Source organism: Chiloscyllium plagiosum, unplaced genomic scaffold (assembly GCF_037043375.1).
Source record: "Chiloscyllium plagiosum isolate Xiang-an unplaced genomic scaffold, Cpla_swu_hap1 HiC_scaffold_10, whole genome shotgun sequence".
Classification (NCBI taxonomy): Eukaryota; Metazoa; Chordata; class Chondrichthyes; order Orectolobiformes; family Hemiscylliidae; genus Chiloscyllium; species Chiloscyllium plagiosum.
Window position 1 is genome coordinate 111890130 of NW_028270148.1, and position 23142 is coordinate 111913271.

A 23142-nucleotide genomic window follows, 5' to 3' on the forward strand; every position below is an offset into this window, starting at 1 on the left:
TAGCATCAGAGGTAACGGTATAACAACTGAATAAAGGCAGTTACAGAGGCATGAGGGAGGAGTTGGGTAGAATTGATTAGGAGAGGAGTCTAGTGTCTCCTGAATTATTCCCAGGAACTCCTGTCATTGGCAGGAATTCATCCCAAGGAGAAAAAAAAACCATGGTACAGGGAGCATGAAGCCACTATGGCTGACGAGGGATGTCAGGGATAGCATAAAAACAAAAGAGAAAGCATATAATGTGTATAAGGCCATTAGGAAACCAGAGGATTGGGAAGCTTAAAAAGGCCAACAGTGGGCAACAAAAAAAGAAATAAGGAGGGAGAAGATTAAATATGATTAGGCTTGTCAGTAATATAATGGAAGACTGTGACTTTATTTCGATATATAAAGGTCAAAAGTGGACATTGGGCCGCTGGAAAAAGATGGTGGAGAGATAGTAGTGTGGAACAAAGAAATGGCTGAGGAACTGAATAATTACTTTGTGTCAGTCTTCACGGTGGAAGACAGGAGTAATATCCCAAAAACCCGAGAGTGAGGGGGCAGAGCTGAGTACGGATGGCCATCATCAAGGAGAAGGTGCTAGAAAAACTGAATGGCCTAAAGGTGGATAAATCACCTGGACCAGAGGGACTACACCCCCGAGTTCTAAGGGAGATAGGTGAAAAGATATCAAAGACATTAGTGATCATCTTTCAGGAATCGGTCGAATCAGGGAGTGTTCCAGAGGCCTGGAAATTCGCTGAAGTAACACTCCTGTTTAAATGGGCATAAGGCAAAAGATGGAAAATTATAGACCGATTCACCTAACCTCATTCGTGGGTAAGATTCTGGAATCCACTGTGACGGATGAGATTTCTAAATACTTGGAAGTCTATGGTAAAATAAGGCAAAGTCAGCCTGGTTTCATCAAGGGGAGGTCATGCTGACAGGTCTGCTAGAATTTGTTGAGAAGTCTCATTGAATATAGGTATGACTAGCTATTTGGATACACCATTGGCTCAAAGATAGAAGACAGAGGATGGTGGTGGAGGGTTGTCGTTCAGACAGAAGGCCTGTGGCCAGTGGTGTACCACAAGGATTGGTGCTGGGTCAGCTGCTTTTCATCATTTATATAAATGATTTGGATGTGAACATGAGGTACAGTTAGTAAGTTTGGAGATGACACCAAAATTGGAGGTGTAGTGTACAGCGAAGGAGGTTACCTCAGAGTACAACGGGATCTTGATCAGATGGGCCAAGTAGTGGCAGATATAGTTTAGTTTAGATTAGATTCCCTACAGTGTGGAAACAGGCCCTTCGGCCCAACAACTCCACACCGACTCTCCGAAGAATAACCCACCCAGACCCATTTCCCTCTGACTGATGCACCTAACGCTATGGCAATTTAGCTTGGCCAACTCACCTGGCCTGCACATCTTTGGACCGTGGGAGGAACCTGGAACACCCGGAGGAGAATGTGCAGACACTGGGAGAATGTGCAAACTCAACACAGACAGTCACCCGAGGCTAGAATCGAACCTGGGACCCTGGCACTGTGAGGCAGCAGTGCTAATCACTGAGCCACCGTGCCGCCCCCTTTATTAATTTAGATAAATGCGAAGTGCTGCATTTTTGGAAAGGCAAATCAGAGCAAGACTTGTACACTTAATGGTAAGGTCCTGAGGAGTGTTGCTGAACAAAGAAACCTTGGAGTGCAAGTTCATAGTTCCGTGAAAGTGGAGTCGCAAGTAGATAGGATAGTGAAGAAGGCGTTTGGTATGGTTTCCTTTATTGGTCAGATCTTTGAGTATAGGAGTTGGGAGGTCATGTTGTGGCTGTACATTGGTTAGGCCACTTTTGGAATATTACGTACAATTCTGGCCTCCCTCTTATTGGAAGGATATTGTGAAACTTGAAAGGGTTCAAAAAGATTTACAAGAATGTTGCCAGGGTTGGAGGATTTGAGCTTTAGGGACCAGCTGAATAGGCTGGGGCTGTTTTACCTGGTGTGTCAAATGCTGAGGGTTGACCTTATAGAAACCTATACAATCATGAGGGGCATGGATAGGATAAATAGATAGGGTCTTTTCCCTGGGGTAGGCTAGTCCAAAGTGGTGTTCTGCAAGGCTCGGTATTGGAACCACAACTTTTCACTTTATACCTTAATGATCTAGATGAACGAACTGAGAGCATTCTGGCTAAGTTTGCAGACGATACAAAGATAGGTAGAAGGACAGATAGTATTGAGGTGGTGGGGAGGCTGTAGAAGGATTTGGAGAGTTTAGGAGAGTGGGAAAGCAAGTGGCAGATGGAGTACAATGTGAGAAAGTGTGAGGTTGTGCACTTTGGTTGAAAGAATAGAGGCATGGGCTATTTCAAAATGGTGAGAATATTCAGAAGTCTGAAATGCAAAGAAACTTGGGAGTTGTAATCCACGATTCTCTCAAGGTAAACTTGCAGGTTGAGTCAGTAGTTAGGAAGGCAAATGCAGTGATGGCATTTATTTTGAGAGGACTTGAACATAGAAGCAGCGAGGCACTATAAAGCTCTAGTCAGACCACATTTGGAGTATGTCATGCAGTTTTGGGCCCCATATCTCAGGAAAGATGTACTAGCCCTGGATCATGTTCAGAGGACGTTCACGAGAATGGTCCCAGGAATGAAAAGCTTCACGTATGAGGAATGTTTGAGGACTCTGGGTTTATATGCAGTAGAGTTTAGAAGAATGAGAGGGGGATTTAATTGTCCAGACCATACAGTATTCTGTATGTTTCAGAGTAGATGTTGGGAAGATGTTTCCATTCCTAGGAGAGACTAGGACCCGAGGGCATAGCCTTCGAGTAGGGGGAAGACCTTAGTGGAACTGAGATAATGAGAAATTTCTTCAGCCAGCGAGTGGTGAATCTATTGAATTCATTGCCACAGAAGGTTGTGGAGGCCAGGCCATTGAGTATATTTAAAACTGAGATAGATAGGTTCTTGAGAATCAGGGGTTATGGGAAGAAAGTGGGAGAATGGGGTTGAGAAACTTAACAGCCATGATTAAATGGCAGAGCAGGTTTGATGGGCTGAATAGCCTAATTTCTGTTCTTATGTCTTATGGTTTTATTAGACCTCAGCTGGAGCACTGTGTACCATGTAGGCACCACATTATAGGAAGGATGTGAACAAACTGGAGAGAGTGTAGAAGTCATTTAAATGAATGGATCCACGGATGGGAAGTTTCAGATCAGTTATAGGAAAGATTGAAGTTGGAACTGTTCTTCTTGAAGAGAAGGTGGCTAAGAGGAGATCTGATAAAAGAATTGAAAATCCTAAGGAGGCTGGATAGAGTAGATAGGGAGAAATTCTTCCTGGTCGTAAAAGGATTAAGAGCCAGAGAGCGCAGATCCTGTGATTTTCAGAAGAACCAAATGCAAGCTGAAGGAAAAATGTTTTTGCACAGGAGTAGTTCATGTCTGGAGTGCACTGACTGTAACTGTAATGGAGGAAGTTCAGTTGAGGCATTCAAGACAGTGTCAGATGAGTTTTATGTAGGAATAATGGGTAAGGGGAAATGGCACTTAGTCATGATGCTCATTTGGGAAGCGGGTGCAGGCATAATTGAATAGCCACGTGCTGTGTTGTAGCACTTATATAATTTTGTGATTATAACAGTAACTGTGCTTCGAAAGTAATGCCATGTTGCCCTGGAAACCTGAAACCTCAACCATAATCACTGCCTACTTTAAGTTACTGAAGAGATTTCCTGAAGATGAAATGTACAAGTTATCAAATCTTAATGTTTACAGTGTAGAAGGAAGCCTTTCAGCCCATTGTGCCTGTAGTGGCTCTTTCTGAGAGCAGTCATCCTTAGTCCCGGATCCCCTCCTCTTGTTTGTAACACTAAGTTCCTCAATTCCATTTAAAACAATTCCATTTAACAGCAAGGAGTTAAACAAGGAAGAACTTTGACGGGTATGGGAAGCCAGCAGAAGGGTGGAAGTAGATTTAATGGGATGAGTGTGCAGATTTGTGGAACAGAATGGTTTATTTTGAGCTGTGATGCTGAAATTCCATATCCAGGACTGGTCGACCAGCTCTGTCTCTGCCTGTCTAATTTCTGTATCTGTTGCACTGGCTCTTTTTCTGTTAGTAAACCTGATTTGAACTCCTTGCATATGTAACAAGAATGAAAGAACACTAATCTACTGAAGTGAATTGCATTTGGGATTTTGTCATGAATTGAATTTCCTGATTAATTGAAACCACCACCCACCTCCAACTAAACAAGGTGCTAAATGGATTGAATAATAGCATCTTATCAACCACTTTGAATGCCTCATGATCTGAGAGAATTATTGCAGATCAGCTCGCATGTAAACATAAGAACCTAGAAACAGCAGTATGTCATTTAGCCCATTGAGCTTGCCCTTCCATTCAACATGATCATGGCTGTTTGAACATGTTTATCCACTCCACCACCATAACCCTGTATGCAATTAGTAGTCAGCAGTCTTATCAGTGTGTATCTTAAACATACTCAGAAGACTGAGTTTCCACAGCCCACTGTGGTAGAGAATTCTAAAGGTTTGCAACTCTCAGTAGAAAACGCTCCTCATCTGGAAACTAAGTGCAATTCCCCCTTTATGTTTGAAATGTGTCCCCAGGTTTGAGATTCCCCAGTCAGGGGAAACATTTTATTTGTAACTATTGTCTATCCTTTACAATTTCAATGAGACCAACTCATTCTTTGAAGCTGTAGAGATTATAAACCCAATTTTCCCAATCTTCCTCAGAGGGCATTCCCTCTATCCTGGTAACAAGTCTGATGCACCTTTGCACCTTTCTGGGCAATGACATCTTTTGTGAGATAAGGAGAATAAAACAGCAGGTGCAATGTAACCAAGCTACAATACAATTAAACCATTTTGTAATCGAACAGTGACTGTACTTCAAGCGTATTTAATTGATTATGAATTGCTTTGGAAGCTTCTGAGGTTGTGAAAAATAATATAGAAAAATAAGTTGTCTCTTTTGTTTTTATTATTGCTTCAAGAACTTGACCAATTAGTAAATCATGATACAAACAACAAGTTTCATTTACACCACACATTGGTATAAATTCTCCCCAGACACTTTGCAGGAGAGTTATCATCCAACATGTGACACTGAGCCGTGTAAGAAGATATTAAGACAGATGACTGAATGCTTGATTAAAGATGATGACCTTGAGGAGCCTCGTAAAAGAGGTTTAGAGTAGAAATTCCAAAGTTTACAAGGTCTCTATCTCTAAAGACATGGCCTTCAATGAAAGCAACTATTGTCTGGAATACACCAGGGTCTAGCTTTGGAGGAATGTGCCTATCTCCAAATTTTAAAAAACTGATGTAACTGTAATTAAGATTTCATCTGGTTTATTAATCCATCCCACCCTGGCAATGCTTTTCTACAACCTCTACCATCAGGGAGAAGCCTGAAAATGCGGACCAGCCTATTTCGAAACAGTTTTTACCCTACTCTTATTAGAATACTGAATGGGCTCTCAAACTCTTAGCATTCGCCTGTACCTGTCTTTTTGTTTGTGCTGCTGTTAACCAATTATTTATTTATCTATGCTATTTAACTCTGTGATCTGCCTGTATTGCTCGCAAGACCAAGCTTTTCACTGTGCCTTGGTACACATGACAATAAATTTAATTCAATTCCATATGTCCTTTAGGGAAAGAAATCTATTCTTGCCCTGTCTGGCCTATATGTAACTCCAAACTTTCCAGGCTATGTGAGTGATTGTTAGCTGCCCATGTGTGAGCCAATTCACCTAATTGTATAAACTAGGGCGATACAACCTGTTTGCCGACATGCTGTGAACAGAAATTTTTAAAGAATTTGTGTTAAAGGTGTAATTTACCATTTGTGCACAGAATGTACCAACAGCCAGAGCTATAAAACTGTAGTTCTTTCAGGAACCAGTATAGACACGATGGACCAAGTGGTTGCTTTGTGTAGTCTAAAATTCTATGGTTCTTTACACTGGTATCTTCTATTTTATTTCCTTAGTGATTGTATTTACTGAAAAGGACTGAGGATGTAAAAGGTGTAAACTGCTTTTTGAATTTTTTTTGAAATTGGCTTTGAAACTCTTATGAGTAACATTGCTGTTCTCAATCTGGACAGCTGAATGAGAACAAAGCAGAATGATGATTTCATGTAGCTTGTCTGACTGCCTAAATTCATGGTAGTATGAATCGCAAAGTATAATAGCACTCACTGAAACTTGCTTCTATCTCACAATCTCTGTGCTCTCTCTCTTTGTCCCCTTCCCTATGTCTCTCTATATCTATTTCTGTACCCCCTTCAGTATCTCTTGGTCTGTCTTAACTATTCCAGTGTCTCCCCTCCTAGGTGTCATCTCCGAGCTCTGCCGGTCTCCCACTCGCAATTTTACTAAAACACTCACTCTCTCTCTTTCTCTCTCTCTCTTTCTCTCTCTCTCTCTCTCTCTCTCTCTCTCTCTCTCTCTCTCTCTCTCTCTCTCTCTCTCTCTCTCTCTCTCTTTTCTCTCTCTCTCTCTCTCTCTCTCTCTCTCTCTCTCTCTCTTTTCCTGGCATTTACCAGTCGGATCAAATTGTTGCTATGGCACTAATCTGATTCTGGTACTGTTCTTCAAATGGTTCAATCAGTCAGCCCTGTTCCTGTGTCAGATTAAAATTATCTCACGACCAAAGGTTCAGGTCTGTACTCCAATAGCCAGTTGTTATTAACTGCAAATTTTTGCTTTTATATAGCCCCCAGTATGTAGCAACTTATCTCAAGGAACTTCCAAGAAATGTAATAATAAAAGTAGATTCTAAATCATAGGAGGTAAGAAGAATAACCAGAAACATGGTTATAGAAGTGCCAGAGGAAGTGGTTGAGGCTGGTACAATTATAACATTTAAAACACATCTGGGTTGGTATAGGCATTGGAAGAGATTAGAGGGATATGGGCCAAATGCTGTCAAATGAGACAGGTTTTTTTAAGATATCTGATCAGCATGGGTGAGTTGGACTGTGAAGGGTCTGTATCCATGTTGTGCATCTGTATGACTGAGTGTGTTAGGGAGTGAAACGTGGTGCTGAGGGCAGGGCCTGGGATTCTCAGGAGCCCCTGTACTCCGGTCAGAGGATGCGGTCCTGGGCCAGGAGCAGCACTGGAATCCATGGTTTCTGTTCCTGGCATTGATGATGGGGAGAGTTAGGGGAGGACATTCTTGAGCTCAAAAGCTAAATGACTAGCAAGGGAGAGATTCACAAGAAGCTTTACACAGTGGAGCGATCTGGGGTTTGTAGAGTTGAGGAGATCTCAAATACAAAGCAGGACAAGGCCTTGAAAGGAATGAGACATGAAGACAAGAACTTTAACCTCAAAGCTCAGGTGTAGGAGCCAAAGGTCAGCGAGGACAAGATCGGATAGGGAACAGGTTTTGAATGTACTTATTGTATGATGTAGAGCATTGAATAGCGGAGCTGGGAAGCAACAAAGGTAGCAATATGAGTGTTGCAAAAGCAGATGAGATAAGGCGGAGACCGGAAATGTTCTAGATGTGGAAATAGGTGTCTGTAGGAAAGGGGATATGTGGCGCAAGGAGGTCTTGCTTAACCTGCAGTATTGGAAACTACCCTATCAGTGCTTCTAATGGTATTGCTAAGACTGCATTGAATAAAGGAATGTCAAAGATAATGTCCTAATTGGTGACGTTGACCCCTGTACTGCCAGAATTCCCTGCAGGCCCCGACAAGCTTATCTGGCAACTCCCTGTTCCGACAACAAAGAGTTAGATGCAGGGCTGTTTCACAATCCTGGAGGTGTAGCCTGCCTCACCTAGATTTCATTGTGCAGTTTTGGCTCCTTCACTTAAGACAGCGCATGTTTATATTGGAGGCAATTCAGGGAAGTTCACTCGGCTGATTCCTGTGATAAAGGGGTTGGTCTTGTGAGAAAGGTTTGAGCGGGTTGTCCCTGTACTGATTGGCTTTTAGAAGAATTAGAGGTGATCTTATTGAAGCATGGATTTGACAAGGTAAATGCTGAGAGGATGTTTCCCCTAATGGAGGAATCTAGAACAAGGGAGCATAGTTTCAGAATAGGAGGAAGATGAGGAATTACTCTTCTCAATAGTGTGGCATTCTCCATCCCAGAGAGCAGTGGAGGTTAAGTCATTGAATATATTCAGGGTGGAGTGAGTCCAACTTTTGATTGATTAGAGGACAGAGGGTTTGAGGAAGAGGCAGGAAGGTGGAGTTGAGCTGAAATAAGTTGAGCTATGATTTTTTTGACTGATGAAGTAGGCTTGAGGTGCCTACTCACTCCGACTCTTGTTTCTCATGTCCTTTTGTGTTTTCCTGCAATACTGGCTTGCTTTGTCTACTTGCAGGAGTGTTCAGCCCCAGCCTGAAAGGGGGGTTCACCTCTTTGCAGACTCATTGACTTCTGGACATGTTTCAGAGAGCTATGGCAATCATTATCAGAATGACTTTGAAGTGGATCCAGTACAGATTCACTCGAATGACTCCAGGGCTAATAGGGTTAAATGCTTAGGAGAGGTTGTGGAGAGAGGGTTTATCTTTCCTTCAATGTTTTAAAAAAAATGAATTGATCTACTGGACATTTTTAAAGGATTTTATTGTGTCAGTAGAAAGAAACTATTTCCTCCGATGTCAGGGAGCCAACAGAGAACATCAGAGGGTAACCTTCAGTTACAGCCAAGGGTGAAATTAGGAGGCTCTTAACAGAAATGGAAATGGAATTCTGGAGTGCACTCTGTGAAGGTAGGGGTATGGATTATTTTATAGCTAGTCATACACTTATTGAAACAGGAGTCAATCTGCCATCTGAAGCTGTTTATTTGCATTTATAGTTCAATACAAATTCCAGTCTGCTCTCTGTTCCTCCTGACCTACTGTAAATATGTGCTCCAGTCAGCATCTGCTGTTCTCTATTTTCTCTGGAGCATGGTCTGGTTTATTCTTAAAGGGGCCAGCATTTATAACATGGTCAGGATTAATTGGACATTTCAAAATTCAGATGGGCTTTTGTTTAGCTGGATTAAGGGATACAGAACAAAGGAAGGTAGGTGGAGTCAAAGTATATTCTGGATTAGTGGTGCTGGAAGAGCACAGCAGTTCAGGCAGCATCCAAGGAGCAGCCTGAACTGCTGTGCTTTCCAGCACCACTAATCCAGAATCTTGTTTCCAGCATCTGCAGTCATTGTTTTTACAGAGTCAAAGTATAGATCAGGCATGATCAAGTTAAATGGTGAAACAGGCCTAAAGGGTTGAATGAGGTAAAAACAATGAGTGCAGATGCTGGAAACCAGATTCTGGATCAGTGGTGCTGGAAGAGCACAGCAATTCAGGCAGCATCCGAGGACAGGCAAAATCGACGTTTCGGGCAAAAGCCCTTCATCAGGAATAAAGGCAGAGAGCCTGAAGCGTGGAGAGATAAGCTAGAGGAGGGTGGGGGTGGGGAGAGAGTGGCATAGAGTACAATAGGTCAGTGGGGAAGGAGAAGAAGGTGATAGGTCAGGGAGGAGAGGGTGGAGTGGATAGGTGGAAAAGGAGCTGGGCAGGTCGGACAAGTCCGGACAGGTCAGGGGATCGAGTTGCTGGAGGTTAGAAGCTAGGATGAGGTGGGGGAAGGGGAAATGAGGAAACTGTTGAAATCCACATTGATGCCCTGGGGTTGAAGTGTTCCGAGGCGGAAGATGAGGCGTTCTTCCTCCAGGCGTCTGGTGGTGAGGGAGCGGCGGTGGAGGAGGCCCAGCACCTCCATATCCTCGGCAGAGTGGGAGGGGGAGTTGAAATGTTGAGCCACTGGGCGATTTGGTTGATTGGTGCGGGTGTCTCGGAGATGTTCCCTAAAGCGCTCTGCTAGGAGGCGCCCAGTCTCCCCAATGTAGAGGAGACCGCATCGGGAGCAACGGATACAATAGATGATATTAGTGGATGTGCAGGTAAAACTTTGATGGATGTGGAAAGCTCCTTTGGGGCCTTGGATGGAGGTGAGGGAGGAGGTGTGGGCGCAGGTTTTACAGTTCCTGCGGTGGCAGGGGAAAGTGCCAGGATGGGAGGGTGGGTCGTAGGGGGGCGTGGACCTGACCAGGTAGTCACTCTGCTCCAATCCTGACAGCCCTCCAATCCCTCTGCTCCAATCCTGACCTCACCATCAAGCCAGCGGACAAAGGGGGCGCAGTGGTAGTCTGGCGCACTGACCTCTACATCGCTGAAGCCCAATGCCAACTCGAGGACACCTCTTCCTACCGCCCCCTTGACCATGACCCCACCCCCCATCACCAAACCATCATCTCCCAGACCATACAGAACCTCATCACCTCAGGAGATCTCCCACCCACAGCTTCCAACCTCATAGTCCGGGAACCCCGCACTGCCCGGTTCTACCTCCTTCCCAAGATCCACAAGCCTGACCACTCTGGCCGACCCATTGTCTCAGCATGCTCCTGCCCCACTGAACTCATCTCTACCTACCTCGACACTGTCCTATCCCCCCTAGTCCAGGAACTCCCCACATACGTTCGAGACACCACCCACGCCCTCCACCTCCTCCAAGACATCCGTTTCCCCGGCCCCCAACGCCTCATCTTCACCATGGATGTCCAATCCCTCTACACCTCCATCCGCCATGACCAGGGCCTCCAAGCCCTCCGTTTTTTCCTCTCCAGACGTTCCCAACAGTACCCCTCCACCGACACTCTCATTCGTTTGGCCGAACTGGTCCTCACCCTTAACAATTTCTCCTTTGAATCCTCCCACTTCCTCCAGACCAAAGGGGTAGCCATGGGCACACGTATGGGCCCCAGCTATGCCTGTCTCTTTGTTGGCTACGTAGAGCAGTTGATTTTCCATAATTACCCTGGCACCACTCCCCACCTCTTCCTCCGCTACATTGATGACTGCATTGGCGCCACCTCGTGCTCCCGCGAGGAGGTTGAGCAATTCATCAACTTCACCAACACATTCCACCCTGACCTTAAATTTACCTGGACCATCTCTGACACCTCCCTCCCCTTCCTGGACCCCTCCATCTCCATCAGTGACGACCGACTTGACACTGACATCTTCTACAAACCCACTGACTCCCACAGCTACCTGGATTACACCTCTTCCCACCCTACCTCTTGCAAAAATGCCATCCCGTATTCCCAATTCCTCCGCCGTATCTGCTCCCAGGAGGAGCGGTTCCACCATAGAACACACCAGATGGCCTCCTTCTTTAGAGACCGCAATTTCCCTTCCCACGTGGTTAAAGATGCCCTCCAACGCGTCTCATCCACATCCCGCACCTCCGCCCTCAGACCCAACCCCTCCAACCGCAACAAGGACAGAACGCCCCTGGTGCTCACCTTCCACCCTACCAACCTTCGCATAAACCAAATCATCCGCCGACATTTCCGCCACCTCCAAACAGACCCCATCACCAGGGATATATTTCCCTCCCCACCCCTCTCCGCCTTCCGCAAAGACCGTTCCCTCCGTGACTACCTGGTCAGGTCCACGCCCCCCTACGACCCACCCTCCCATCCTGGCACTTTCCCCTGCCACCGCAGGAACTGTAAAACCTGCGCCCACACCTCCTCCCTCACCTCCATCCAAGGCCCCAAAGGAGCTTTCCACATCCATCAAAGTTTTACCTGCACATCCACTAATATTATCTATTGTATCCGTTGCTCCCGATGCGGTCTCCTCTACATTGGGGAGACTGGGCGCCTCCTAGCAGAGCGCTTTAGGGAACATCTCCGAGACACCCGCACCAATCAACCAAATCGCCCAGTGGCTCAACATTTCAACTCCCCCTCCCACTCTGCCGAGGATATGGAGGTGCTGGGCCTCCTCCACCGCCGCTCCCTCACCACCAGACGCCTGGAGGAAGAACGCCTCATCTTCCGCCTCGGAACACTTCAACCCCAGGGCATCAATGTGGATTTCAACAGTTTCCTCATTTTCCCCTTCCCCCACCTCATCCTAGTTTCTAACCTCCAGCAACTCGATCCCCTGACCTGTCCGGACTTGTCCGACCTGCCCAGCTCCTTTTCCACCTATCCACTCCACCCTCTCCTCCCTGACCTATCACCTTCATGTCCTTCCCCACTGACCTATTGTACTCTATGCTACTCTCTCCCCACCCCCACCCTCCTCTAGCTTATCTCTCCACGCTTCAGGCTCTCTGCCTTTATTCCTGATGAAGGGCCTTTGCCCGAAACGTCGATTTTGCCTGTCCTCGGGTGCTGCCTAAATTGCTGTGCTCTTCCAGCACCACTGATCCAGAATAAAGGGTTGAATGGCCGCCTCCTATCTACAGCTGTCATCAAATATGATTAGGTGTTAGGTTCCTTTGTCTTCTCCCTGCAGTTCCTTGTTTGCATTTTACTTCCCCCTTTCTTTCTTGTAACAACTTAGTTCCCTCACCATTCAATATTTGTGACAACCACAAATGGATTTCAATGTCAATGAATTATTACAACAGAGAATGGGAACATTTGGCCCATTGCGTAAGTGCTGGCTCTCCGAATAAGCCTCTCACTTAATTCCATTTGCCAGTTTTCTCTCCATAATTCTGAACTATCTTCGTATTCAGGTAATTTGGGCGGCACGGTGGCACAGTGGTTAGCACTGCTGCCTCACAGCGCCAGAGACCCGGGTTCAATTCCCGCCTCAGGCGACTGACTGTGTGGAGTTTGCACGTTCTCCCAGTGTCTGCGAGGGTTTCCTCCGGGTGCTCCGGTTTCTCCCACAGTCCAAAGATGTGCAGGTCAGGTGAATTGGCCTTGCGAAATTGCCCGTAGTGTTAGGTAAAGGGGTAAATATTGGGGAATGGGTGGGTTGCGCTTCGGCAGGTCGGTGTGGACTTGTTGGGCCGAAGGGCCTGTTTCCACACTGTAAGTCTAATCTAATCTAATCTAATCTAATCTAATGATCCAATTTCCTCTTGATAATCTCAACTGAACATGCCTCCTCCATACTCTCAGGCAGTTCATTCCATATTCTTAATTGTTCACTCAGTGAAAATGTTTTCACCATTGCTTTTTTTGCCTATTATCTTATCCTCTGCTTCTCAATCCTTCCACCAACAAGAACCATTTCTCCCTGACTACTCTGTCCAGACCCCTCGTGATTTGAACACCTCTATCAGATCTCATCTCAACTATGTTCAAGGAAAATTGTTGCAAACTCTCCAATATACCCACTTGACTGGAGTCTTTTCCAGGGGCTTTAAGAACCTTTTTTCAAGACATGACAGTGCCTTTAATTGATAGTTTCTCTTTGAGTTGCCTGGAAATCTGGATTCTTCAAGTTCAGTGGGCTCCCTGTGTAGATTCAGCTTGGCACCTGGAGCTTTGTTGAATGTACTGACCTGGGAGCGTTGAGTACAAATTGCAGAACATCCTCTTTAAAAAGAGGCTGCATTGGAAAAATTTAGGTTTTAGGCCAAGTGAGATGGTTGCTGCGTTAGTGAATGTACAGTGCAATGGAACAACAGCAACTTTCATTTATATAGCACCTCCAAACTCGATATATCAGGATGTCTCATGGGGTTATATGCTGCTGAAGTGCTTTTTGAAGTATGGTCTCAGCTGTAACAGGAGAGGTCAATTTGTCAATTACAGTTTCCCCAAACTGCAATTTGACAATGATCTGGCAGTCTGTTATCAGGCTGTTCATTGAGGGATAAAAATGTTCTCTTTTCCCCTTTCTATTTCTCTCCCAACCCAAAAGGTTATACTGCAATGCCACTAAATCTTTTGATCATGGATTTCTACACATTTGGTGTACAGGTGTGCCCATTGCTTGGGCAGACGATAAATTCTTGGATATAAAACGCTTGCTGCAGGAATGGCTCATGCTTTGCGCAACTACATTGTGTAGTTGGTACTACTTTGAAAACTATACATTTTAATGATGTCTTTGATTTGTTTTGCAGGCAACCTTGACAAACACATTCAGCTTGAGCGTTTAGTCGCCCAGTTTTTGGGTGTAGAGGCAGCAATGACGTTCGGGATGGGCTTTGCAACCAATTCAATGAACATCCCAGCTCTAGTTGGGAAGGTGAGCTGTTGCTTGTTATATGCTGGTCCACATCTACTTCTGCACTCTAAATGTTCTGGAGATTAGAAGAATGAGAGGCATTCTCAATGGAGCACAGAAGTTCCGGAAGGGGCTCTTTGGGGTAGACACTGACAGATTATTTCCCCTAGCTAGACAATCGAAAACAAAGGAGTGCAGTCTCAGAAAAAGGTAAAAAAAAATCTTCACTCTTACTTTTCACAGTGAGTCTTTGGAGTTCTCTGCCCCAGAGGTTTGTGGAGTCTCCACTGTTGAATAAATTTAAAATTGGAATATATGAATTTGTCTCAGGGAATTCAGGGATATGAGAGATGGATAGAGTTGAAGCCCAAGAATAGCTATGATCAGTGTTCCCCTTAGGCTAAGCTCGTGCAATGTTATAAATGCATCTTCCCTAGAGACAGTAGACGATTAACCTGTTTTTAGGCCAAGATCCAATGTAAAGAAAAAGAGAAATGGAATCTGTCATCATGAATATTGCAATTAATTTACAGCCAGCCCCCCCCTCCCCCCCCAAGGAGAATTATGCTAACTCCACTACAAAATAATTGAAGATGCATAGTTAGGTTCAATGGCACTAATTTACAGTTAATGAGTCAGGTCTGCTTAATAATTTGACTCTCAAATCAGATACAGTGATTACCTCCAAACGTGATACATCTAAAAGGCCAGAAAGAGAGAGAGAAAGAAATTCTTTGATTTGTAGTAGGATTTGGAAGCAGGGGGGTAGTTCCTAATCTAGAATGTGACCACAGCAGCCACTTTAATGCACTCTGGATTTGGAGGTGTGTAATGCTGAGAAAATTCAGTGTCGTGTAACTCTGCTGCAGAAAAGAATGAATGTCAGTCATAGCTCAGTCAGCACACACTCCCTGTGCAAGATTCCCAGTTCAAGTTCCTCTTCAGGGCTCGAGTACAAAAATTGTGATTTCATTGCAGCGCTTAGAGGGTTCTGCGCTTTTGGAGAAAATGTTTACCGAGTTCCCTCAGGTAAAAGATCCTGTGGTAATTTATCCTCTAGGGAGTTGAGGGTTGAAGAATGTCAGGCATGAAAGTTAAGGCTGCAATCAGATCAGCAGTGATCTTGTTGAATTGTAGAGCAGGCTTGATAGGCTGAACGACCTATTCCTGCCAATATTTCTGATCTTGTGAACCACGATATGCGCAGGAAAAAAAAAGTGAAAGGCAATGAATAAATAAAATGAATGTCCAGAATTACCTCTCCATCACATCTCTTAAGCCTTCCCTACACTCTAAATTGTCAGACAGCTTATCCGCTATCCAGGTCTCCTCTCCAAAATCCTTTTCCTCATTACTGACTATTTACCCCTCCCTGGCAAAATGTGATATTAAGCCATTCCATTCACAACCTTGGTGTTACCTTTGACCCTGAGGTGAGATACCAACTTCAATTTTGCACCAGCGCTAAGATCACTTTTTAAAATTTCTTTTACTGGAAGTGGTAGTCACTCGTAAGGCCAGCATTTGCCATCCTTCCCTAATTGCCCTTGAACTTAATGGCTTGCTCGGTCATTTGAGGGCCTTTAAGAATTAACCACATTGCTATTGGTCTGGAGTCCCATGTAAACCAGAAAGGGTGAGGAAGGCAGATTTCCTTCCCTAAAGGACATTGGTGAATCAGATGTTTTCTTACAACAAACATTGGTTACGTGATCGCCATTAGACTAGCCTTTAATTTCAGATTTTTCCATCTGACATGGTAGGATTTGAACCCAGGTACAGAGTTCCAGATTATTAGACCAGTGACATTACTACTATGTTTACCCCAATCCATACAATCTCCCAGCTTCATCTCTGTTTCAGCTCATCTAAAAAGGCCATTCGTGCTATTGTTACCTCTCGACAATATTTTTGCAGTGGCTGATCTCCCACATTCTGCCCATAAATTTGATCTCATCTAAAACACTTACACCCCACGTTCCATTCCCCTATTAAGTGTGCTCACTGGCTTACACCGGCTCCCTGTTAAGCAGGACATCGATTTTTAAGTTCATAGCCATGTTTCTAATTTCCTCTGTGAACCCATCCATCTCTAATTCTGTAACATATTTCAATCCACAACCTTCTGAGATCTCCTCTAATTCTGACCATTCAAGCATCCCTGATTTTAATCACTTTGCTATTGGCTGGTGTGCCTTCAGTTACTCAGACACTAGGTTTTGGAGTTCCCTCCCTTAACCTCTGCTTCGCTATCTCATTTTTCTCCTTTTTGACAGTTCTCATTGACAGATTTTGGCCAGCTACCCTAATATCACCTTATAAGATTGGTGTCGTACTGCCATTTTATAATGGTCCAGTGAAGCATCTTTGGATGCTTTACTTCTTTAAAGATGTTTGATAAATGTATACTGTTGTTGTTGTCGTCATTAATCAATTTGATGAAACTCTCAGCATAATTGGTCAATTTTATTTTGAAAGGAACACCATTGAAATGATGATTTTCCTGCAGGGAGACGTTGCAATTCGTATGAAAACTCCAAAACTGCCACTGAAATACCTAAAAGAAGACGATACAAATAGTTGAGCTGGCCTCTGATAAAGAGAAGTTAATATTAAATCCGTACTTCATTCCTCTCTAAAGCAGTCATGTCTCTTGGGACGCATTGACAAACACAAACAACAGCTCCACTGGAAATTTTCCCTGCCCAGCCAGTGAAAACATAACAGCACAAAAATCAGTGAACATTTAAGGTCTCTGCCATCCTTTACTTTGATGCCAAATCACCCAGCCACAACCCATCAAATCTTGATATGTTGTCATCAAAGGAAGATAGCTTTATCTATTTTGGGTTTACTCGCTGCGCACATTGAACTCTCCAAAAGCAGGTGCAGAACAGGCAAAAGGCCTGATAATAGCTCTGTCTACTCTGCAGAGTATTCACCCGTAGGAGGACCTTGCCTATTGGATGGAGAATCACACCCCTCGTTCTCTGTTGTGGAACCTGCTGTCCATGTGACCCAAATCAACGGAATAAAAGAATCCTCTGAGTAATCAGTTTGAGGCAGCTTATCCTTCCAGTTGTTAACACTAAACAGCTTTCGATTCACCTGCTCCCCATTGACTATTCTCATCATCGCTCAATATGCAATTTTTTAAAACATTAATTTATAAGGTGAGGCCATCGCTGTCAAGGTCAGCATTTATCCCCAACCCTAATTGTCCTCAAGAATATAATGGTACACTGACTTCTTGAACTGTTGCAGTTCATGTGATGTGGGTACACTGACAGTGCTGACAGGGAGGGAATTTCAGGATTTTGACTGTGACAGTGGTATGTGGCTTAGAGGGGAACTTGCAGGTGGTGGTGTTCCCATGTATCTAATGCCCCTTGTCCTTCTGGTTGGTTGCAATCATGAGTTTGGAAGGTGCTGTCTAAGGAGCCTTGGTGAATTGCTTCAATGTGCCTTGAATAAGGTATACACTGCTGCTACTGTGTCAGTAGTGGGGGAGCGAATGTTTGTGGATGTGGTGGTGATCAACCGGCTGCTTGGTCCTGAATTATATTGCGCTTCCTTGAATGTTGTTGGAGTTGCACTCATCCAGGCAAGTGTGGAGTTTCCATCACATTTAAGAGTTGTGCCTTGTAGATGATGAACAAACATTGAGGAGACAGCTGCTATCACAGGATTCCCAAACTCTGACCAGTTCTTATTGCCATGGTATTTCTATGGTTCATTTCTGTTTGTGTGACCCCCGTATTGTTGATGATGGAGCGGTTCAGCAATGGTAATGCCATTGAGCGTAAGAAATTGGAATTTAGTCAAGAAGAAATGGGGTATTGCTAATGTTTGCCTCATCAAGAATAGAGAAAGGTTATCATTATCATCAGAGTCATTCAGGACAGAAACTGACCCTTTGGTCCAACTAGTCTATGCTGACCACAATCCCAAACTAAACTAGTCCCATCTGCCTGTGCTTGGCTCATGTCTCTCCAAACCTTGCTTATTTGTATACTTTTCTAAATGTCTTTAAAATGTTATAAATGTACCTGCATTCATCACTTTCTCTGGAAGTTCATTCCACACACAAACCACTGTTCAAAAAAAAGTTGCAGTTCTTGTCTTTTTTAAATCTTTCTCCTCTCATCTTAAAAATATGCCCCTAGTCTTAAAATTCCCCACCCTTGGGAAAAGGCACCCACCATTTGCCTTATCTATACCCCTCGTGATTTTATAAACCTCTATATGGTCACCTCTTAACTTCCTACGCTCCAATGGAAAATGTACCAGTCCATCCAACCTCTCCTTATAACCCAAATCCTCCATTCCCAGCAATATTCTGTTAAATCTCTTCTGAACCCTCTCCTTAATAATATCCTTTCTATAACAGAGAGACCAGAACTGAACACAGTACACCGAGAAGAGGACACCCCAACATCCCGTACAACTTCAATGTAATATCCCAGCTCCTATACTCAAAGTCCCAAAGACAAGCGTGCTAAACACCTTCTTAACCACCCTATCTATATGTGATGCAGATTTCAAAGAATTATGTATCTGAACCTCGAGCTGTCTCTATTCTACAACACTACCCGAGGCCCTGCTTTTAATTGTATAAGTCTTGCCTTTGTTTATTTTACCAAAATACAATACCTCACATTTATCCAAATTAAACTCCTCAGTTTGAATCACATTAACATTAATCTTCGAATATAGTATTCAAGCCCCTACATGCTTCATAATCACTGAAAAGCCAAAGTTTCCAGTATTTCACAAATTATATGATAAGGAACCAAGGAGGATTAAGGTTATTTAATTTTTGAAAATCATTTCTGTCTTGAATATATCACTCATGAATGTTCAGAACTTTATGTATTTTCAATTCTACTTAACCAGCAAAGATTCGTGGAGAAGACACAAATCGTTTTTGTCCAAATCTAAAATTTGTACATTGTTTTAAAATTGCTGCAGTCGCACAGAAGTGAAGCAGTCAATTGATTGTAAGCTCCAGGATGTTACACCTTTTCAATGTCTTTCTATGCAGGGCTGCCTCATTCTGAGCGATGAGTTGAACCACACATCTCTTATCCTGGGTGCTCGTTTGTCGGGAGCTATCATCCGAGTATTTAAACACAACAGTGAGTACAGGCATTGCGTTAGTCTTTACACCTGATACATCTGACTGAACCTGCGATGAAAGAATTACCTTATGAGGAAAGGTTGACAGTTTGGGCCTGAATCAATTTGAGTTTAGAAGAATTAGAGGTAATCTTTATTGAGGCGCTGAAGATCCTGATGAGTCTTGACAGGGTGTACTGAGATGATGTTTCCACTTGTGGATACAATTTAAAACTAAATCATCACCAATTTAAGGTGGAAATTGAGAAATTTCCATGGGTCATGAGTGTGTGGAATTTTCTTTAACCCACCAGGGAGCAGTGGAGATGGGCCGTTGAATGTTTTCATGGCAGAGGTTGACAAACCAACAAGTCCAAGGTTATCAAGGGTGTGCAAGAAGGTGGATTTGAGACCATCTTCAGATTAACCGTAATCTTACTGAGTGACAGAGGTTGCTTGAGGGGCCAAACGGCCTATTTCTGCTCCCAATTCCCATGTTGTTGTGAAAATACAGAGGTTTGATTTTGGTTTGTAGGGAATCAATGAACTTCAAAATCAAGGGCATGGTGAAGTGATTATAATTTCAAGAATTAGTTATTTTTAAATTATCAGTGTTACAGGTCAAGTATCTTTAAACATTGTTCAGCTTCACGTGGGCTTGGGTTAGATTTATGGCTTGCATAGAATCATGGAATTCAGCCTATCATGCTTGTATTGAGTTGTCCAGTTAGGTCTGTGACTCTATTTTTTTCCATCATCCTGTAATTCTTCTTTTTCTCCCTTTGACTATTTATCTGAATCTCTGTTGACTTTCTGTGGATCTGGTTTCACCATCTATTCAGTCAACTCATTTCAGATCACATCAATTTACTTTGAAAACACAAAGCTTTTTCCTCAACTTGCGCCAGGTATTTAGGTCCATCGCTTTAAATGTATCTCTTTTAGTTACTAATCCCTCTTTCACAAGGAAAACTTTGACAATAATTACCTTATCAAAAGGAATGATATTCCACATCTCTTCATGTCACCCCCGCCTCCCCTGCACCACTACCAAACCCCCTCAACGGGATGTCAATGACCAGGACAAGCTGCATGGCTGATGTCACTATACTGAAGATGAGGTGGAGATTAGGATTGGCATTGTGGAAGTTCCCATTTATGGCAGTATCTATTGGAGTAGGTCCACCCAACTGCTACTGAATCACTGTCTCCTACTGCTGCACTTCCTGGGGAGTGGCCAAATGAGTACTACTGAAGAAGCTTAGGAAAGAACAAGGCTCTCTGTCAGACTGTAGAAAATTATAAATGAAAAATGGCCAGTGTTGTTGTGGGAGAGAGCAAGTAAGTGGCATCGCCCTCTGACTCCAGTGTCCTGAGGACAAAGTTGGGGTGGTGTTTAAAGGAGGTGTCAGTGCCCCTGTGGGGAGGATGGTAACTTGATGTCACTAAGATCCCTGAAGCAACAGCATATAGTCACCGATTAGTCCTTCAAGTGGTTCTGATTTGCTACCCAGTGCTGCCTTCAAGCAGCCTTTTCTGGCAAGGATGCTTGGAAAGGGAAACACATTGGAGAGCCAATCCCAAAGAAAGTCACTGGGTACCACAGGATGCATAAGTACTTGGGTAATTCTAAAAAGGTGCAAGATTCAAACAATATTCACATTCTTTATTATCATGCCATTTGTTTACGTGAATGAAAATTGAGTTGCATTCCAGCCTTTGTGGAGTTGTTGAGCAACTCTGTAAATTTTTAATCAAGTTAAGGCATGCACTTGCAGCATTGCCAAGTCATTTGCCAGTGAGGGATGGGGATTCCTCCTGCAGTCTTTCCTAAAGTTGTCTTTAGCTGATTGTAGAGCCGGTGTGATAGTATACATCCTTGGGATCCCATTTCAAACATGCAGACATGCAAACAGAGGTTCCAAAGCCAGGCGATAGATTGTAACCCGGAGCGCTGAACTTGTGAAAATCTATTGAACAAATAATAAAGAGCAGCCATCTATGGGAATGAATATGTTGAAGTCTTGCATCATAATGGTATCTGTTATAGATGAGTTATTAGACAGGCTGATGTGAGGTTCATAGGCAACTTTAAACCTTCATTTTGGGTCTGCACAAGATAGAAACAAATTGCAAAGAATGAAGGAAAGCAAATCCCATAAAAGTTTCATTTTTCTATATTTCATTGAATGTGAGTTCTAATAGCAAGGCCAGCATTTGTTGCCCATCTCTAATTCCCCTTGAACTGAGTGACTTGCTAGGCCATTTCAGAGGGCTATTAAGAGTCAACCATGCTGCTGTGGGTCTAGACTGACATGTAGACCAGATCAGGTAAGGATGTTAGTGGGGTTTTTAAGTGAGTCACAGTCACCATCAGCCTTATATTCCAGAATTATTAATTAAATTTCCACCAACTACTGGGTTGTTATTCAGTGACACTACCACTATATCACCATCTTCACATGCTTAAGGCATCACTGTTCACATGAATAATATAGTTAACATCAATTGAGAGATTCATTCCAATTTTCCAACATTCCCTCTTTGGGATTAATGGGATTGCTGCTCAAAAGTAGTGGGGTCTAATGTAATGGGCTAAATGTCCTCCTCTCTGTCTTATACATTCTCTTGATTCTATGGTGTTTACTCGCAGATTTGAAGATATTTTTTAATTTGGTTGCCATGCCAGTCTTGAACACAAATCAGCAGTGCAGGTCCATCACAATCCCGCTGGCTACTGTGGTATATCATTTTGTGCTGCTACATTACTTCTGTAGTTGGTGTTTTTGTTACAATGGAGGCCACCTGGAGTAGTATATCAACTGGTTGGCCAAATTAATGATTATATAACCAGGCTAACTTTGCAGGGATCTAAGAATGGAAACGTGCATGTCTGATTTGTTTTTTTTTTTCAAAACCCTGAAACTACTATCTTTTCTTTTATTACTGTTTTGGTTGCTCCTTCCTAACACAATCTTTCGAGTTATGGCTATTCATTTTAAATAAAACCAGCTTTCTTTTTGGATTCTCTTATTTGTCCTTTAGTCAAATTTAGATAGTCACTGGCATGGGCCTCATTGCTTTGCCAACAAGCAAAGTAATATATCTGGGTTGTTCATTTATAATTACAGAAACAGCTTAGACAACAATAACTACTTACTTACACAACACCCCTAACATAGCAAACTGCCTGTAAAAACATCTCAAAAGTTATTAAGCAAACTTTGACACTTCCAGATACTAGGGCAGGTGACCAAACATTTGTTTAAAGAAAAAGGTAGAGAGGTGGGAGGTTTAGAAAGGACATGCCAGAGCTTGGGACCAAGTTTTTGATCAATTGTCCTTGTGTGGTTCAATCAAATTTGGTTATAGAAGCCCCTGTGAAATATTTTCCTATGCTGAATTATCAGTGTAACGTGGGAGTGTTGTCAATTTTGTGTAAAACATAAGCACAGCAACCTGTGCTCAGATGAACAGAACATGCTATTGACATCCTGGGGGTTATGATTGACCTAGATATTGAAATGGAACCTGCCATATAATTTGTGGCTATAACAGTAGGTCAAAAGCGAGGAATTATGCGCTTTGACTCACCTTTTGACTCCCCAAAGTATGTCCCACCATCTACAATATACAAGACAGGTACATGATGGAATGCGTCCCACTTGTCTGGATAAGTGCAACTCCAACAACACTTGAGCTTGACACCATCCAGGATAAAACAGCTCACTTGATTTGCTCCCCATCCACCATCTTCAATGTTCACTTCCTTCGCCATCAGCACACAATGGCAGTGATATATACCAAATATATAACCCTCTGCAGAAACTCTCCAAAGCTCTTTCAACAACACCTTTCAAATCCACAGCCTCTAGTTCTCACTATGGGATTGTAAAGTGCAACATTTCAGACAGTTTTAAAATAGTTTTTGCTAACTAAAGAGTCAGCCAGGGTGGAGGAAAAGGGTTGGTTACTTGAGTT

At 43.4% G+C, this 23142-nt stretch overlaps 1 protein-coding gene and 1 long non-coding RNA gene across 3 annotated transcripts in view; one reads left to right on the forward strand and one right to left on the reverse strand.

Moving 5' to 3' along the window:
• Nucleotides 1-23142, forward strand: part of sptlc3 (serine palmitoyltransferase, long chain base subunit 3) — a 128777-nt gene that overhangs the window by 63958 nt on the left and 41677 nt on the right. For both annotated transcript variants that reach the window (XM_087991670.1, XM_087991671.1), the window contains exons 5-6: nt 13940-14064; nt 19088-19181. In XM_087991670.1, the coding sequence (XP_087847796.1) occupies nt 13940-14064; nt 19088-19181 (219 nt within the window). The remainder of the gene's footprint in view (nt 1-13939; nt 14065-19087; nt 19182-23142) is intronic.
• The window catches only part of LOC148149063 (uncharacterized), a 31471-nt gene continuing 29353 nt past the window's right edge, over nt 21025-23142 (reverse strand). The window contains exon 3 of the long non-coding RNA XR_015758541.1: nt 21025-21271. This is a non-coding gene — a long non-coding RNA (uncharacterized LOC148149063). The remainder of the gene's footprint in view (nt 21272-23142) is intronic.